The sequence below is a fragment of the Macaca nemestrina genome, chromosome 7 (genome assembly GCF_043159975.1).
Source record: "Macaca nemestrina isolate mMacNem1 chromosome 7, mMacNem.hap1, whole genome shotgun sequence".
Classification (NCBI taxonomy): domain Eukaryota; kingdom Metazoa; phylum Chordata; class Mammalia; order Primates; family Cercopithecidae; genus Macaca; species Macaca nemestrina.
Genome location: NC_092131.1, coordinates 145756656 through 145776375, shown reverse-complemented (window position 1 = coordinate 145776375; position 19720 = coordinate 145756656). Strand labels below are relative to the sequence as shown.

Here is a 19720-nt window from a genome sequence, read left to right as displayed (position 1 = left end):
CTTTTCGCAGCTTGTTTCTTTACGCAATTTGTTACCTTTTTGAAATCATCATTAGCAATTTGCTTTTTGAGAGAGTCCTACATATTCTAGATGAGTAAATGTCCCTATAGGGTGGTTTTCAATTTACCTTTGCTAGTTTCAAGTTTTCATTGATTCCACATCAGCTTTCTTCTATTTTAAAGTTTTGGCATGTATCATTTAGGTAAGATGAATTTGGACTTCCCTCTTGTTTGTTTTAATTACTCGCAAGAGAATCTTTTTCTACCCATGGTTCTAGTTTCATTTCTGCTCACCTAAGGTTGTGGGTAGAATTTTTGTAGTCTGTGTTTCACAGGTGTATCCCTTCATGACTCACATGCATCAGATTCTAGCTTTTAAGCTATTTTGGCTTCTGTTCCTGTTTGTTGCTCTCACTTTGAATTGCTGCTTTATTCTTAGTGCCAGGGCATTTCCCTTGCCTGAGTTTGAGCTTAGCAATATTTCCTCCATTACATTTTATCTGGCATGTCCATGGATTTAGAGTAGAATAGTCTTCTCAGTCATCTTGGTCCACTATATTAATTGGAAACTTCCATTTAAGTCCTTGTGATCTAGTCCTTGTTAGGGAAATTTGAAAAATCAGGTAATGGCACTTTAAAGGCACCTTTAAGTCTTTCTTAGATATTTTTCTTTTGACCACGTAATCCTAAGATATAAAAATATTTCTTAAAGCTTCAGACTGTTAAAGGATATGGTACTGATCTCCCTCTTCTTTTTTTTCCCTTGGGCTGGAGGTTGTGTTTTGTGTTACTTGTGAATCACATGTCTAAGAAAAACAAGATAACTAATTTTTCAAATCCTTATGTCTCCTTCACATAACCTCAGAAGATCCTAGGTGGTCTAGAAATGTGACATTTCAACAGGAGAAAAAAGTTATATGCTTTTGAGTATGTTTATTATGGTGTTAACCTTTAAAAGTGAAAAAGGGGACTTAACAATAGGGACAGAGTTCAGTACATTATGTTCATTGCAATTTATTGAATTGCATAGCCGTTTAACATGCTTATAAAGATTATGTGGAGATAGATATTCCTTTTATATTGCTGTGGGCAAACAGTACAAAATTGTGTATATGCTATAGATGAAAATTGGAAGGGAATATTAAAAATAAAAAATGGATGGTGGTGGTAGGATTATGGGCAGTTTTTCCTTTAAAAACAATTTCTTTCAATAATAATGTCATTCTTGCAGTCTTAATATAGGACCAAGTAAATAGTATTCCTTTTCTTGCTAGATTCCAGGTAGAATGAAAAATAATTAAAAAAGGAGTGACAGGTCGAGGTCAAGATAGTCACCTTTATTTCCAAGGAAGCTTGATGTTAAAGTGTGTAGCTGAGGTGTGAGCCACCTCACAGCTCAGCTGGTGGGCTGCTCACTAAACCTCACATTTAGCTCCCCAGTTAAAGCAACACCCCAAACCAGAACAGGTCTCCCCCATACCCTGCCCACTTCTGCCCACAATTAGAACAGGGCCTGTCTCTGGAGAAGCAAGATTAGAACTTGTATTCTTTGCAGGTAGGCTAATAACAACTCTGTTGAACTCACCCAGCTTATTCTTCCCAAATATATTAGGTAAGTTGCTTCACTTGAAATTAGTAGAGGGCCACAGAAAGGCTAACACTTAGTGTTTGAGGTCCTACCACAAGGAAGGAGGAATCATGGGGAGTTGAGGATAAGTTCTTAATGGCTGTGTTCATTTTAGAGTAAGAATACCATATGTATATTTTGGCATTTGTTGATTAGGTCACTTGATAACGTGTAACTGCTGAAGTTTAATTTTTATTTTTGTTAGGATCTTCAGTATATCCCAATTATTTTCTGCTTTTAGGCGTTTAAATGCAGAATTACAGGCAAAAACAGCTGATGTGGTTCGACAAGCTAAGGAAATAATAGTAAGTAAATGTACAATTATTAATAATTCCATATAAATGCTAGTTTTTTATCTTTTTCATTTGATATATGACATATATACAAAAAACTAGCCAAAGCATGTGTGTTCAGTTCAATGAATTATTACAAACTGAACATGAATGTATATGCACAGATATAGGAATGTGTATATGTATATGTTTTTAGTAAGCACACATTTTCTAAAAGCCACTGAAAAAGTACTTTCCATTTAGATGCTCCAGTCTTCTAAATTCTCATTATAAATTCTCATTATTAATTGATAGGATAGAGTGACTCTCCTTAGAGGAGTAGAGTCTACTTTAAAACTTTTACCAGTTCTTACCTAATTTTGATTCTTACTTTCTGTCCTTCCTGTCCCCCACAGTGGAGTTGATGGAAGCAGGGAAGGAAACCTAGGCAATATTTTTTCTTAATGCCTTATACAAATCTACAATTATTTGTTAATTTAGGAATAAGAAATGTATAATATATAACATTTCAAGTAATGTATTTTGATAATGGTTACAGATTTGTATTTTATAATTTATAAGTAGATGTTTTACTAAAAATATTTATAATTAAATTTATAATTACATTTTACTAATTTATAATTAAATGTTTTACTAAAAATATTTTTATTTCATTTTTTAGTTTTTGCCGGTGTCTGAAGAGCAGGAAAATGCTTGTACAAAAGGACCCCATGTTATAGTAGATGACGGATTCCTTACGTTTTCTGCTCAGAGCGCCCCATAAAAAGAATCTCCCCCAGGCTGGGTGCGGTGGCTCACGCCTGTAATCCCAGCACTTTGGGAGGCCGAGACAGGCGGATCACGAGGTCAGGAGATCGAGACCATCCTGGCTAACACGGTGAAACCCTGTCTCTACTAAAAAATACAAAAAACTAGCCGGGCGTGGTAGCGGGCGCCTGTAGTCCCAGCTATTCAGGAGGCTGAGGCAGGAGAATGGCATAAACCTGGGAGGCGGAGCTTGCAGTGAGTTGAGATCCGGCCACTGCACTGCAGCCTGGGTAACAGAGCCAGACTCCGTCTCAAAAAAAAAAAAAAAAAAAATCTCCCCCTGCAAATAAAAAACAGAATAGAATACGGACAAGCTAGGAAAGGGGTTGGGGAGTGGATTCCTACCCCTGCAGAAGCAAACAATATAAGGTTTCTCATATTTAATTTTTGTTTACTCACTTTCTCTTTTTAAATTTTTTAATGTTTGTGATTACATAGTAAGTGTTTATGGGGTAAATGAGATATTTTGATACAGGAATGCATTGTATAATAATCACATCATGGAAAATGGGGTATCCATCCCCTCAACTATTTATCCTTTGTGTTACAAAAAATCCAATTATACTCTTTTAGTTAATTTAAAATGTACAATTAAATTATTTTGACTATAATAAACATGTGCTATCAAATACTAGGTACTATTCATTCTTTCTAACTATATTTTTTGTACCCATTAGCCATCCTTGTTTCCCACCCCTGCATCCCCCACTACCCTTCCCAGTCTCTGATAACCATTCTTCAACTCTCTATCTCCATATGTTAAGTTGTTTGGATTTTCAGATCCCACAAATAAGTGAGAACATGTGAAGTTTGTCTTTCTGTGCCTGGCTTATTTCACTCAATGACCTTCAGTTACATCCATGTTGTTGCAAGTGACAGGGCCTCATTGTTTGTTGTGGCTGAATAGTACTCCATTGTGTATATGTACTACATTTTAGTTATCCATTCATCTGTTCGTGGACACTTTGGTTGCTTCCAGATCTTGGCTATTGTAAACAGTGCTGCAACAAACATGGAAGTGCAGATACTTCTTTGATATATTGATTTCCCTCTTTTGGACCTATACGCAGCAGTGGGATTGTTGGATCATATGGTAACTTTAGTTTTTTGAGGAACCTCCAAACTATTTCCTTTGTGGTTGTACTAATTTACATTCCCACCCACAGTGTACCAGGGTTCCCTTTCTCTACATCCTCACCAGCACTTGTTATTGCCTGTCTTTTGGATATAAGCCATTTTATCAGAGTTGAGATGATATTGTAGTTTTGATTTGCATTTCTCTGATGATCAATGATGTTGAACACCTTTTTAATGCCTGTTTGCCATTTGTATGTTTTTCTTGAGAAATGTCTATTCACATCTTTTGCTCATTTTTAAATTGGATTATTAGTTTTTTTTCCTATAGTGTTGTTTGATCTCCTTATATTTTCTGCCTTGTATTCCCTTGTCGATGCGTAGTTTGCAAATATTTTCTCCCATTCTGTGGGCTGTCTCTTTATTGTTTCCTTCACTGTGCAGAAGCTTTTTAACTTTATTTGATCCCATTTGTCCATTTTTGCTTTGGTGATCTTTGCTTGTGGGGTATTACTCAAGAAATCTTTGTCTCCAATGTCCTGGAGAGTTTCCTCAATGTTTTCTTATAGTAATTTCATTGTTTTGAGATCTTAGGTTTAAGTATTTAATCCATTTTGATTTGATATTTGTATATGGCAAGAGGTAGGGGTCTAGTCTCATTCTTCTGCATGTGGATATTCCGTTTTCCCTTTGTGTATGTTCTTGGCAACCTTGTCAAAAATGAGTTCACTGTAGGTGTATGGATTTGTTTCTGGATTTTTTCTATTCTGTTCCATTGGTGTGTGTGTCTGTTTTTATGCCAGTACTCTGATGTTTTGGTTATTATAGCACCATAGTATAATTTGAAGCCAGGTAATGTGATTTCTCCAGTTTTGTTCTTTTTGCTTAGGGTAGCATTGGCTATTCTGAGTCTTGTGGTTCCACATAAATGTTAGGATTGTTTTTTCTATTTCTGTGAAAATGTGATTGGTATTTTGCAAGGGGTTGCATTGAATCTGTAGATTGCTTTGGGTAGTATGAACATTTTAACAATATTGATTTTTGTAATCCATGAACATGGAATATTTTTCCTTTTTTTTGTGTTCTCTTCAAATTCTTTCATTGATGTTTTATAGTTTTTGTTGTAGAGATCTTTTACTGCTTTGGTTATATTAACTCCTAGGTATTTTATTTGTGGCTGTTGTAAATGGGATTACTTTTTATTTCTTTTTCAGATTGTTGACATACAGAAACACTACTGATTTTTGTATGTTGATCTTGTATCCTGCAACTTTACTGAGTTTATCATTTCTAATAGTTTTTGGTGGAGTCTTTTGGTTTTTCCAAATATAAGAGCATATCATCTGCAAATGAGGATAATTTGACTTCTTCCTTCTGATTTGGATGCCCTTTATTTCTTTATCTTGTCTAATTACTCTAGTTAGTACTTTCAGTCCTATGTTGAATAATGATGGTGAAAGTAAGCCAGATCTTAAAGGAAAGACGGTCAGTTTTTCCCATTCGGTATTACACTAGCTGTGGGTCTGTCATGTATGGCTTTTATTGTATTGAGGTCTGTTCCTTTTATACCCAGTTTTTGAAGTGTGTTTACCATGAAGGGATGTTGAATTTTATCAAATGCTTTTCCAGGATCAGTTGAACTGATCATATGGTTTTTGTCCTTCATTCTGTTGATATGATGTATCACATTGATTGATTTGTGTATGCTGAACTGTCCTTGCATCCCTGGGGTAAATCCCACATGGTCATGACAAATGATCTTTTTAATATATTACTGAATTCTGTTTGTTAGTATTTTTTGAGGAATTTTACATCAATATTCATTAGAGATATTGGCACGTAGTTTTCTTTTTATGATGTGTCTTTGGTTTTAGTATCAGGGTAATACTAGCCTCATAAAATGAGTTTGGAAGTAGTCCCTCCTCCTCCAATTATTGGAATAGTTTGAGTTGGTTTGGTATTAGTTCTTCTTTAAATATTCAATAGAATTCACAGTGCAGCCATCAGGTCCTGGGCTTTTCTTTACTGGGAAAATTTTTTTTATTGTGGCTTCAATCTTATTACTTATTATTGTTCTGTTTAAGTTTTGGATTTCTTCATGGTTCAATCTTGGTAGGTTGTATGTATGTGTCGAGGAATTTATCTGTTTCCTCTAGATTTTCCAATTTATTGACATATAGTTGCTCATAATAGCCACTAATGAGCCTTTGAATTTCTGCATTGTCTGTTGTAATGCCTCCTTTTTAATCTCTAATTTTATTTATTTGAGTCGTCTCCCTTATTTCTTTGTTAGTCTGTTAATTTTGCTTATCTTAAAAAAAACAAACTTTTTGTTTCATCAATCTTTTCTTCATTTCAAATTCTCTATGCTGTAATCTCAAATGCTCTAATCTTCATTTCTTTTCTTCTACTAATTTTGGGTTTGGTTTGCTTTTGCTTTTCTGGTTCTTTAAGATGCATTGCTGGCTGGATGTGGTGGCTGATGCCTGTAATCCCAGCACTTTGGGAGGCCAAGGCATGCAACTTGAACCTGGAAGTTTGAGACCAGGCTGGGCAACATGGTGAAAGTCCATCTCTAGAAAAAAATACAAATTAGTCAGATGTGGTGGTGCACGCCTGTAGTTCCAACTACTTGGGGGGCTGAGGAGGGAGGATGGTTGAGCCCAGGAAGGTCCAGTCGGTAGTGAGCCATGAGCATGCCACTGAACTACAGCCTGGGCATCAGAGTTTCTCTCTGTCTCAAACTAACAAACAAACAAACAAACAAAAAAAAAAAGGGAAGAAAAGATGCATTGCTAAGTCATTTATTTGAAGGTTTTGTTCTTTTTTGTTGTAGGCACTTACAGCTGCATAAATTTCCCTCTTAGTACTGCTTTCACTATATCCCATAGATCTTGGCATGTTGTGTTTTCATTATCATTTGTTTCAAGAAATTTCTCAATTTCCTTCTTATTTTCTTCATTTACCCACTGGTAATTTAGGTGCATGTTATCTAATTTCTGTGTCTTTGTATAGTTTCCAAAGTTCTGGTTATTAACGTCTAGTTTTATTCCATGTGGTCAGAGAAGATGCTTGATATTATTTCAGTTTTTAAAATATTTTACAGCTTGTTTTGTGACCTAACATATGGTCTGTACTTGAGAATGATATTCATGCTGAGGAGAATAATGTGTATCTGTAGCCTTTGGATGAAATGTTCTGTAAATGTCTATTGGGCCCGCTTGTTCTGTAGTGCAGATTAAGTCTGATGTTTGTTGAGTTTCTTTCTGGGAAATCTGTCCAGTGGCAAAAGTGGGTGCTGAAGTCTCCAGCTATTATTGTGTTGTGGTCTAGCTCTCTCTTTAACTCATATAATATTTGCTTTATGTACCTGGGTGCTCCAGTGTTGTGTGCATATATATACAATCATTATATCCTGTTGCTGGATTGACCTGTTTAGCATTATATAATGACCTTCTTTGTCTCTTCTTACAGTTTTTGTTTTGAAATCTATTTTGTCTAAGTATAGGTTCTCCTGCTTTTTTTTTCTTTTTGGTGTAGAATATCTTTTTCTACCCTTTTTATTTTCAGTCTATATATATCTTTATAAGTGAAGTATGTTTCTTGTAAGCAACAAATCATGGGGTCTTGTTTTATCATCCATTAAACCAGTCCATCTTTTGATTGATGAGTTTAGTCCGTTTACATTCAATGTTATTACTGATAAGGGCCTTAATCCTGCCATTTCATTATTTGTTTTCCAGTTGTCTTGTGGTATTCCTTCCTGTCTTCCTTTTATTGAAAGTGATTTTCTCTTGTGGTATAATTTAATTTCCTGATTTTTATTTTTTGTGTGGTCATTGTATGTTTTTTTGACTTGAAGTTACTGTGAGGCTTGCAAATACTATCTTATAACCCATTATTTAAAGCTGATGACAACTTGACACTGATTGCATAAACAAACATGCAAAAAGAAAACTAATACAAGCTCTACACTTTTATCTCCCTAGTTTTTAACTCGTTACTGTTTCTGTCTTATTGTATTGTCTATGTCTTAAAAAGTTGTTGTAGTTATTATTTTTAATTGGTTCATCATTTAGTCTTTCTACTTAAGAGTAGTTTACACTCAATTACAGTGTTATAATATTCTGTGTTTTTCTGTATGTTTACTATGACCAGTGAGTTTTGTACTTTCAGATGATTTCTTCTTGCTCATTAGCATCCTTTTCTTTTAGATTAAAGAACTACCTTTAGCATTTCTTGTGGGAAGGTCTAATGTTGATGGAATGCCTCAGCTTTTGTTTTTCTGGGAAGATCTGTTATTCTCTTTAATGTTTGAAGGATATTTTTGCTGGATATACTATTCTAAGGTAAAAGATTTTTTTTTTCTTCAGCCCTTTAAATATGTCATGCCACTCTTTCCTGGTCTGTATGTTTTCCACTGAGAAGTCTGCTGCTAGATGTATTGGAAGTTTGTATGTTGTTTGTTTCTTTTCTTTTGCTGTTTTTAGGATCCTTTCTTTATCCTTGACCTTTGGGAGTTTGATTATTAAATGCCTTGAGGTAGTCTTTTTTGTGTTAAATCTGCTTGGTGTTCTATAATCTTCTTTTATTTGAACATTGATAACTTTCTCTAGGTTTGGGAAGTTCTCTGATACTTTCCCTTCAAATAAACTTTCTACCTTTATCTCTCTTTCTGCCTCTTCTTTAAGACCAATAACGCTTACATTTGTCCCTTTGAACCTATTTTCTAGATGTTGTAGGCATGCTTCATTCTTTTTTCTTTTGTCTCCTCTGTATTTTCAAATAGCATGTCTTCAGGATGACTAATTCTTCTGCTTGATTGGTTCTGCTATTAAGAGACTCTGATGCAGTCTTCAGTATGTCAGTTGCATTTTTAACTCCAGAATTTCTGCTTGGTTCTTTTTAATTATTTCAATCTCTTTGTTAAATTTATCTGATAGAATTTTGAACTCCTTTTCCATTATTTGAGATTCTTTGAGCTTTCTCAAAACAGCTATTTTGAATTCGCTGTCTGAAAAGTCACATGTCTCTGTTTTTCCAGGATTGGTCACTGGTATCTTATTTAGTTCATTTGGCAAAGCCATGTTTTCCTGGATGATCTTGATGCTTGTAGATGTTTGTCAGTGTGTAGGCATTGAAGAGTTAAGTATTGTACTCTTCACAGTCTGGGCTTATTTGTGCCAGTTTTTCTTGAGAAGGCTTTCCAGTTATTTAAAGAGACTTGGGTCCCCTGCCCAATATCACTAGGGTTCTTGCTGACTCATAGAGGTCTTGGTGGTCTTGGATAAGATCCGGAAGAATTCTCTGGGTTACCAGACAGAGACTCTTTCTCTTCCTTTATTTTCTCCCAGACAAACGGAGTCTCTTTCTGTCTGTGCTGAGCTGTCTGAAACTAGGGGTGTGGTGATGCAAGCACCCCTGTACCCAGCACCACTGGGATTGTGCTGGGTCAAACCTGAAGCCAGAACAGCACTGGATCTTGCCCACAACCTGCTATAAACACTACCTGGCTACCACCTATATTCACTCATGGCCCTAGAGCTCTACAATCAGCAGGTGATGAAGCCAGCCAGGTTTGTGTCCTTTCCTTCAGGGTGGCGAGTTCCCCAGGCCCTGGGTGGGTCCAGAGATGCTGTCTAGTAGTCAGAGATTGAAGTTAGAAATCTTAGGGATTTATCTGGTGCTCTAGTGTTCTGTGGCTAAGCTGGCACTCAGACTACAACATAAAGTCCTTCACGCTCGCCCCTCCCCTTTCCACAGGCAGAAGAGCCTCTCCTTGCGGTCACCACCACCACCAGTCCATAGCGGGGTTTTGCCAGGCCACTGCTAGTGTTCACTTAAAGCTCAAGGGCTTTTCAGTCAGGTTGTGGTGAATATTGCCAGGCCTGGGACTCATCCTTCAAGGGAATGGGCTCCCCTCTGGCCCTGGGCAAGTCTAGAAATGCTGTCTAAGAGTCAAATCCTGGAATCAGGGACCCCAAGAGTCCACTTGGTGCTCTGCCCTGCTGTGGCTGTGCTGGTACTTCAGGTGCAAGACAAAGGTCCCTTTACTTTTCCCTCTGTTTCACAAGCAGAAGGAGTCTTTCACTGTAGCCAGTATAACTGGGAATGTGCTGGGCCACCCCTGAAGTCAGTATGTCTCAGAGCCCAAGGGCCATGGCTTAGTATTAACACCTTGGTATTACTGCTGGTTATTTGAGGCCCAAGGTCCCTTTAGTCAGCAGATGATGAACGCTGTCAGAACTAGGTCCTTCCCTTCAAGGCAGCAGGTTCCCTCTTGGCCCAGGATGTGTCTAGAAATGTCATTCAGGAGCTAGGGCTTGTAATGGTGGCTGTGTGACTCTGCCTGGCACCCCACTGGATGCCTTCCATGGCCAAGGTGGTATCCAAGATGCAAGATAACGTCCTCTTTACTCTTTCCTCTCCTCTCCTTAAACAGAAGGAAGGAGACACTTTTGTTGTTGCGAATTGCACTGCCTGGTGTTGGGGAAGGCATGGCGGAAGCAATCCTTTAGTGACCCGGTTGGTGTTTCCCTAGGTCACAGTTGGTGTCTCCCTATGTGCCACCCTAGTCCTCTGGCTCTGAGCCGAGCCCAGCACTAGGGTTTGCCTAGAAATTGGAGTCATTGTATCCTAGACTGCCTTCAAGTTTACCTAGCACCCCAGAGCACTTTGGCCAGTGGTGGTGACTTGCTGACAAACTGGAGTTCTGACCCACGGGATGGGCGATTTTCCTCTGGATATAGCTAGTCCAAATGCTTCCTCCATGCATGGGTACTGTCTCAGCCCCACACGACTTTGCTCTCCACTCTGACAGGGCAGCACTGAGTTCAGTGTACAGTCCCCCATTCACTGTGCTGTCCCTCCCCCAAGTGCACAGACTCTTCAGGCTACACAGCCACTGCAGGAGTGAGTCAGGGAGGGGTGGTATCAGCGATTTAAGTCTCTCCAACCGTCTTCAATGACTCTTTCAATGATATGAAGTTAAAACCAGGTACTGTGATTGCTCACCTGATTTTTAGCTCTCATGATGATGTTTTTATGTGCAGGTAGTTGTTAAAATTTGGTGTTCCTGCAGAGGGTATGAATAGTGTAGGCTTCTATTCCACCATCTTGCCTTACTTTAATTTCTTGATGTGTCTTTGTCAAAAGCTTTTACTCCTGATACTTCACTTTTAGCATCTTCACAGCCTTCTCAACATTGAAATTTTTCCTGATTTGCGACAAATTTTTCTACCCATTAAGTGAATTTTTAAAAAAATGTCTTATGCCTACTTCTAATTTCTGTTGTATGCTGTGTAAGTTGAAAGATTCTAAAGGGATGGGGAAGCCGGAATTAGAAATATTATGTAAAGGCCTTGATATTCTTACATTTTCCCCTTAGGATGGAATTTTTTAACCCATAACAAATGAAAGGTGCAACTAGTGTTATAGACCTTATCTTCATACTATAGCATTTAGAATTCTGTGCCTTTATGTTATGGAAACCCAGGACAGTTATGAAATGATGAATGTTCAGAGAGGCACTTGAGTATATCTTAGTGGTTTGGTTTTTTTTCTGTATGATATATGACCTTTCTCTACTCATTTAAGAGAGATCGGCAAGAAGTACGATCTAGGCCTGTTTCAAAACAAATGAAATCATGTGATGATGAAGATGATTACAGTTTAAGGTAAGTAACTTAAATTCTCAAGCACCTTCTTTTAAATTGATGTACATGGATCTTTAACTATGTAAGATCTTTTTGCATGCAAACATTGAAAATTCTATAATTTTAAGAATAATGTATATATAGGGGGCTTATACCAATCCGACACAGTGGAAGCCCTTTATCTCATGTAATTTTCAAAATATTATTTTGAAATGTATATTCTTGTCCTCATTTTAAAAACTTTAGAGAGGAAACAGGAAAAAGTATATAATTGATGTGAATAAAACTATGAAATCATATTGTAGCAGACACAATGATGATCACCAAACATTCCAGGTCTCTTATAGTTGTCAGTGGGCTATGAATAGAAGTTTAGTTAATCTTTTCCAAGCCAAAACAGACAAGAATTGGTGTGTGAACCTCCAGCTGACTTTCTAGCCATGAAGATGAGTAAAATTCCAATTGGTAAAATCTCCTAGCCTGGTCTCTGGGTGACCATGTGTGGAACATGTAGAAAAAAGGGTCCTTCTTCCTCACTATGGCTGCATTGAATGGGTTAAGCCGCTGGAATTTTTAGGTTACTAGCCTGCTTATCTTTGCTAATGTTGAAATTGGTATTGGGAATGGAATGCTGTGTAACAAAAACTCAGAAGTGTGGCATTACCTTAGCAGTTAGGTGGGAACCAGCAAGGAAACTGATATTGGAGGCTGAAAAGATAAAGGATGAATGTTATGTAGTGGCAATGAATTTAGTAAAACTGTCATCTGTGGTAAATTGGGAGGCACAACAGGTGTCTAATGAACTTGTTCTCTGGGGAAAGAGGCTGAAACACAATATTAGCAGTATGTGCTCTTTTTTTTTTTTTTTTTTTTTTGAGACGGAGCCTCGCTCTGTCGCCTAGGCTGGAGTGCAGTGGCCCGATCTTGGCTCACCGCAAGCTCCGCCTCCCGGGTTCACGCCATTCTCCTGCCTTAGCCTCCGGAGTAGCTGGGACTACAGGCGCCCGCCACCGCGTCCGGCTAATTTTTTTTGTATTTTTAGTAGAGATGGGGTTTCACCGTGTTCGCCAGGATGGTGTCAATCTCCTGACCTCGTGATCCGCCCTCCTCGGCCTCCCAAAGTGCTGGGATTACAGGCGTGAGCCACCGCGCCCGGCCTCAGTATGTGCTCTTGAAGAGACAAGTTTGGGATAGATTTGGCTGATTTGCAAGCAGAAATAAAAGGGAATACCTGATTATCTAATTCAGATAATTTAATTAGATAATCTAATTATCTAATTCAGATAATCTAATTTTTGTATGTGGTATAGGAGTCAACCTCCATTCTTTTGCACATGGATAGCCATTTGTCTCAGCATTATTTGTTGAGAAGACTATTCTTTCCCCATTGAATGTTCTTAGCCCTCTTGTCAAAAATCAGTTGACTGTAGACATATGGTTTTATTTTTGGACTTTTATATCTGTTCCATTGATCTATATAGCTGTCATTATGCCAGTAGCACACTCTTGATTACCCTTGTTGTAATTGTCAAGTTGTGGAGTAAACTGGTTTTAGACCTCAAGAATTACAAGATAAAATCGAGAAAATCTATAAGGAACAAAAGCCTATCAAAATTCAACCTTGAGGCAAATATCAGACTAAACATGTGGACTTTATGACTATTGATAAAATTTTCCAATGGATTAAGGCTTCTCAGGGCAAGAATCAGATTAAATGGCACATAGTGAAACTTTTCATTTGGGTAAAATGACCCACGGCAAAGACCTAACTAAAGTTAAAGTCTCTCCTTAGAAGCTTGACACTGTTTAACCCATTTTTAAATTGAGAAAGAGGTCAGGTGAAGAAATAAAGAATTAGTCTTGGAAAGAATTGTAGGTGATGTAATGGCATGTAGAACTGACTGAAATTAAATAGGGAAGAAACCCACTAGTTTGGGGGAAAGTTTTATCAGCAAAGAAACTCTAGGAATGGACTAAAATTATTTGTGGCTTTTAAAATATTAAAACAGCTATGGGTACCCCACCTCCCAGTATTCTAAGATCAAGAAGCAGGCTGTAAGAGGTGCACAGCCCTACAGGGTTTAGAGACAAAAGAAAAGTTTATTCCTACATGGCAGTATATTTGGCTCATGTGAAATATTGGGATATTATTCATGTATTCAAAAATAATTATTGCATACAATCCAGTATTTCCTTTCCTAGATATTTACCCAAGAGAAATATAAACATATATCCATGAAAAAACCTGCATGTGAATTTTTAGATCAGTTTTATTCATAATTACCAAAACCTGGAAATAATTCAAATATTTATCAAATGGTGGCTGGATGAACAAATTATGGTATATCCATGCAGTGGAATACTACTTGGCAATAAAAAGCCATGAACTACTAGTAGAATAACAACATATTTGCTAAGTGAAAGAAGCCAGGCTAAAAAACATATATAATCTATGTTTCCACTTATTTGATGCTCTGGAAAAGGCAGAGCTTTAGGGACAGAAATCAAGATGGTTGTCTGGGGCTTGAGTACGGGTTAGGGGACTACCAAGGAACACAAGGGAACTTTTTGAGATGATGGAAATATTCTCTGTCTTGTGGTTGTGGTGGTTATGTGACAATATATGTTTGCTAAAACATATTGAACTGTATATGTAAAAAGAGTATATTGTATGATATATCAATTATATCTCAAACCTGAAAAAAATAATTTTTGAACACTGTTAGTGCCAGGTCTAGCTACTGGTATTACAGTGGTGAGTAAACAGACCTGATCTTGTTTCCAAGAAGTTAATATGTGTTGCTTTTGAGTATTTTTTAAGTACCTCAATTACACATTTTTATATTTTGATATACATATGTATGCATACATATAACATGAAACCACTTTATTAGCTGTAATACTCTGATATTCTGTAAAAAAAAGATATTTAAGTTATCAAAATTCCAAAATTTGGATTATACATAAGATTTAACATGGTGTTTATCCAGTAAACTGAAGAACTGAAATGATACTAACAACAGATGATGTTGTGATGATAACGCTCTGTTTATCTATCAGTTTTTTTTAATGCTACTGTTTGAACAGATGGCTTTTACCATGTAAAACATGGCATTTGGTGATCAGTTGGGAATTGCTGAATATGGGAAATAATTCTGTAAAGAAACCATTCATTTCAGGTTGGAACAATGATATTCCACCTAAATAAGGAAGAATATATTTAAATAGGTCTTCAACACCCAGGATGACTCTGTCAAAAACTGTGATGGGAAACCAGAGTTTAATCTCCTAATAACGTAGTATACATATCCTCCAGTCTGCTTGAAGCATGGTTTACCATACAGTCATTTCCATCATATTACAAACATTTCATGGAGTTAAACAAAAGTAAGAATACCATATTATAGCTTATTTTTGATGGAAATACACTAGCAAAGTAATATCATTGCAAAATCTGATGGAGACAGATAACCCTTAAATGTCTTTTGACTGATATGTACGCATGTGTGTTGGGTAATGGAATGAGAGGTACAGAAAATGTACTAAAGAAATGACAAACATTAATTTAAAATGAGGAAGATTAAAGAGGACACTTAAAATTTGTATAATATTTGGAAACATTTTCATGTCATTTGTGAGAGTGATTTAGTTTCTGTAATTTTTAACATATTTTGAAAGCCTTTTTTTTCTTCCCAGAGGTATTTCTAATAGTTAAGAGGTTTATTTATCTAAGTGTATCTTTGTATTTAATACTGAAAAAACTTATGCATGGCTAGCTCAGTGGGAGGCATCTGATGGAAAATAATTTTAGTTGTATGTCCTCTCCAATGGTTAGGACTTCTCAGGGGATATGACGGAGTTTTTTCATAGCAATAATGGATGCTAACATGGTATGTTTTCAGAGATGTAAATACAATGCCCAAGACAATGTGTTAGGCAAACTTTTTCTGTAAAGGGGCAGATAGCAAATATTTTTAGATTTGTGGGCTGGTCTGTGTTGTACCTACTTAACTTTAAGGTTGTAGTGTGAAAACAGCCATAGATCAGACATAAATGAATGAGTGGGTGGATTCAGCCTGTGGGCCATAGTTTGCAGACTTCCATAAACACTCCTTGTTTTTTTGTTGTTGTCGTTTGAGACAGAGTTTCGCTCTGGAGTGCAGTGGCGCAATCTCGGCTCACTGAAAGCTCCACCTCCTGGGTTCATGCCATTCTCCTTCCTCAGCCTCCCAAGTAGCTGCGACTACAGGTGCCTGCCACCACGCCTGGCTGATTTTTTGTGTTTTTAGTAGAGATGGGGTTTCACTGTGTTAGCCAGGATGGTCTCGATCTCCTGACCTTGTGATCCGCCCGCCTTGGCCTCCCAAAGTGCTGGGATTACAGGTGTGAGCCACTGCGCCCGGCCAACACTCCTTGTTTTAAACTACAAATATATTTGGAAAACCTTGTGTATAAAAATAAATTGCATTTTAGATGTGTTTATTCATGCACTCAACAAATACTTAAGCCAGTAGTAGTACCTGGCATATAACCTTTATATTGACTAGGCATAGAATATTGAACAAGGCAGACATGATTTCTGCCCTCATAGAGTTCACAGTATAATGAGGAAAACAGGCACTGACCAAGTGTTTTAAGTGGATTAAAAGAATGATAACATTGAGTGGGCTCATAATAAAAAGCCCTGTGGTGAATCGTTTGTAAAATGGGTAATTGCTGTGGATAGCCCACAATTACTCTTGATGATTTCCATTCATTAAAATTTTTGCTAGTTTCCTACTAGAATATTGGCATTATAGTGTATCTTCTTAAAGGTGAATTATGTAACCAAAGCATTTTTCTTGTTTATGGTACTCATTCAGAAAAAATTAACATGTGGATAACTACAATTATAGCAAAGATTATTTGATAGTTGAATAGTTTCCCTTTCAAATACAATTGTTGAATATCATTGTCTCAGCTCAATGTCATCTATTATTAATGTATAATGTTTATTTTTCGTCTGTAGAGGTGTATTACCATCTGAAGGGATAGTTCATCTTCATTCAGAAACTAAGGTATGAAATTAAACTTTCTCTGAATACAATTATATTCTGTAGAACTTAGGTTTTTTTAGACTTTTCTTAGACAAAGCAGAGAAGGAGTATGACTCAACAGAAACAATATAAACCTTGATACTCAGAGGGATGCATTTATGAAATGTCACTCATATAATAAATGGAATCCTTTGTTGTCTCATAATTTCACTGAATAATTTGGAGGTACAGTGGAAAAAATTCTAGGTGAAATGACTTTGTAAACTGAGGCTTATTTTTTTTTTCTGAAGCTTACATCTAGTAGAGCGAAGACCTGAAAAAGAATGATACTCATATGCAAAGAAGGTGATTTGAAAAGTTTGTTTGTTCATTTAAATATTTATAGTGTAGAGATCACTCTTCTAGGTGTAGAACATACTGGGATCTATGTTTCCTATCCATGGAGACCTAAGCCAAGGGAACTGTATACCTGAAGGCCACGGAAGGCCTGCCTGGGGAATAATTGGTTCCTGAGGAGAACTAAATTCTGTGAGTCAGAATGTCCAGATTTATTCACGACAGTCCACTGGCTAGCTGAATACCATTGAATCTTTAGGACTCATTTTCCTTATCCTTGAATTTCTTGGTTTTGGTATTATCTAGGTCTTTTCCAGCTATACAGTTGTGATATTCTTAAAAAGACATTTTTGGTAATTCCATCAAAATAGCAGTTTTTCTGTGTAGCAAAATAGCAATTCTATGTGTTACAGAATTGCTTTCTTTGGCAAATAATTAGACTCTAATTAATCAATACTTTCAATTCTTTTAACGTAGCCAAAGACCAAAAACATTGATCCTGTAAACAAGGTTCAAAACAAATTACACTCTGCAAATAAAGGAAGGAAAACAAATTCAAGGTATAGTATAGTTTTCAAAGTATTTCTTTTTTTTTAGTTGTATAATTCACAATACCATCATTCTTAATTTTTAAGCTCTGTTTGTTTTTCCAGATCTTTTTATACCCTAAACATTAAGTTACCCTGCATATATCTTATCCATATTCAGTAATTTAGAACATTTTCTACTCAGAAATGTTTTGCAGCAGTTAACAAATACTTTATATTGTTCTCAAGAAAAATTCTAAATCTAAAATTTTTATAAATGTTATTTCTAGTGATTTATTCTCTTAGAACTGTGACTGCAACTGAGGTTTGTTTTGTTTTGTTTTGTTTTTTGATCGCTGCCTAGTTCTCTCAAATAGGCTCAATAGTCTAGTTTTTGAGTATTTGACAAAGTGCATACATTATTTTGTCTATTGAGCTACAGAATTATTTGCCATGCTCTAAATAGGACTATAATATAATTATAATTTACATTTTATTGTTTTTGGTGAGAAAGAATTCAAGACAGTTCTTAGTATTATAGGCATAAAAAGGGACCCAAGATGCTCCCTAGGATAGGATGCTTTCTAGAAAAGGTAGAGGATTGAGTTGCACCAACCATCTTCAGTCAGTTATTACATTTAGATGTCTATTACTTACCCAAACTGATCACTGCATTGTAATTTTGGAAAAATCTTTGTTCATTTTTGTGTCTTTTAATTGTTTAAATAACTTTTTTGTTTTTGTTTTTTTTAAATAAAAGGGATGGAAAAAATAGAGTAAAGTGATAAGGAACAGAAAATAACTATACAATAGATTGAAGAAAAGAACTTATAGGCCACATACATGCATACATAACTGGAAAGGGTTACCTTTTCAGACTTCACATTTTTTTTTTTTAAAGTTGATTTTTCAAATAGAATTCCAAAGACCAAGACCTACTATTTGATAGCACAATAGGGTGACCATAGCCAATAATAACTTAATTGTATTTTTAAAATAACTTAAAGAGTGTATTTAGATTGTTTGTAATTCAAGCAATAAATGCTTGAGGGGATGGATACCCCCTTCTTCATAATGTGCTCATTTCACATTGCATTCCTGTATCAAAACATCTCATAAATATGTACACCTACTGTGTACCCACAAAAAATTAAAATGAAAAGAAAAGAATTCTAAAGCATTTGCTTATGTTTTAAAAGTGAATTTGGCTTTCAGAACCATAAATTTGTTGATGTGTCAATGAATTAGGCCTGGCCCATTCCTCAGTGCCTTTAGAAATGAGTTTTATTTTGTCAGTCTTCTCCATTTCATTAAAAAAAAAATCAAATCCAACTTTTTGGTTAATATTGATCATGGTAAGAATGTGTTTCTTTGGGTGGAAAAAAATGTTGTTTGATTGAGCTATTAGCTCTTCACTCTGTAATTTTTTCTCAGGAGGTATTTTTCTTTGCTGTTTGCAGAATTATGGCCAGGGTGATGTCAGTTTATACAGTTTTTCTCCAGAGGCATGTAAATTTCAAAGCCACAGGCTGGATTTGACCTAGGAGGCCAAGTGCAGTACTCTTAGTTTTGGTATTCCCTTATATGGAGGCAAAGTCTAGACCATCTGGCCTCATAAAGCCTTCTCTAGCTCTGTGGTCATGTGATTCATAAAGACCAAAAATCTGCTAAGTCTCTTGTAATATAGTCCTTGAAAGTATCATATGTAGATTTCATCATAAATTTCAAATGTGTAATAGTAGTCTCTTCTAATATAAACCTTAATATCAATTACAGATTTCATCATAAATTTAAATTTATAATAATTTTGATCTTTTTATTTGGGTAAAAGGCATATATCCTTTCTACCTTCCTATTTTGTTCACATATACGTATATACATACATATGTATTTAATTTTTATTTTTTAGTGTTAAATTGAAATACTCCGATGTCCAAACTGCCGACGATGTTGCCATTCCAGAGGATTTCTCAGACTTTTCCCTTGCAAAAACAATTAGCAAAATTGAAGGGCAACTGGAGGAAGAAGGCTTACCTGAATATACAGATGATATTTTTTCTGGTGTTAGTAATGACATTGGAACAGGTAGATTTTCTTTTGTTTCTTATTTTTATCTTTATAGCACAGTTACTTAGAAGAGGAAGTCTTGGGGAACTATTTCTTACATTAAAAAAAAACGTATTGTGATGTCTTGGTTTGTTTCAGTATAATCTAGTAGGATGTGGTGGAGGGAGGAATGAATGGGATTATAGATGAAATAAAACTGGCCATGAGTCAGTCATTGTTAAAGATAGGCAGTGGGTAAATGGGGTTCATTGAACTTGCCTACTTTTATGTTTCATATTTTCCATTATAAAAAGTAAAAA

General features: G+C 36.2%; 1 protein-coding gene across 5 annotated transcripts in view; it reads left to right on the top strand.

Moving 5' to 3' along the window:
* The window catches only part of LOC105489813 (testis expressed 9), a 73203-nt gene that overhangs the window by 6329 nt on the left and 47154 nt on the right, over positions 1-19720 (top strand). For 2 of the 5 annotated variants that reach the window (XM_011754941.2, XM_011754948.3), the window contains exons 3-7: positions 1868-1931; positions 11397-11476; positions 16464-16512; positions 17305-17387; positions 19264-19439. In XM_011754941.2, the coding sequence (XP_011753243.1) occupies positions 1868-1931; positions 11397-11476; positions 16464-16512; positions 17305-17387; positions 19264-19439 (452 nt within the window). Of the gene's footprint in view, positions 1-1867; positions 1932-2737; positions 3096-6303; positions 8150-11396; positions 11477-16463; positions 16513-17304; positions 17388-19263; positions 19440-19720 lie in introns of those variants that run through there. The other 3 variants (XM_011754968.3, XM_071066802.1, XM_011754956.3) reach the window with 3 other exon arrangements.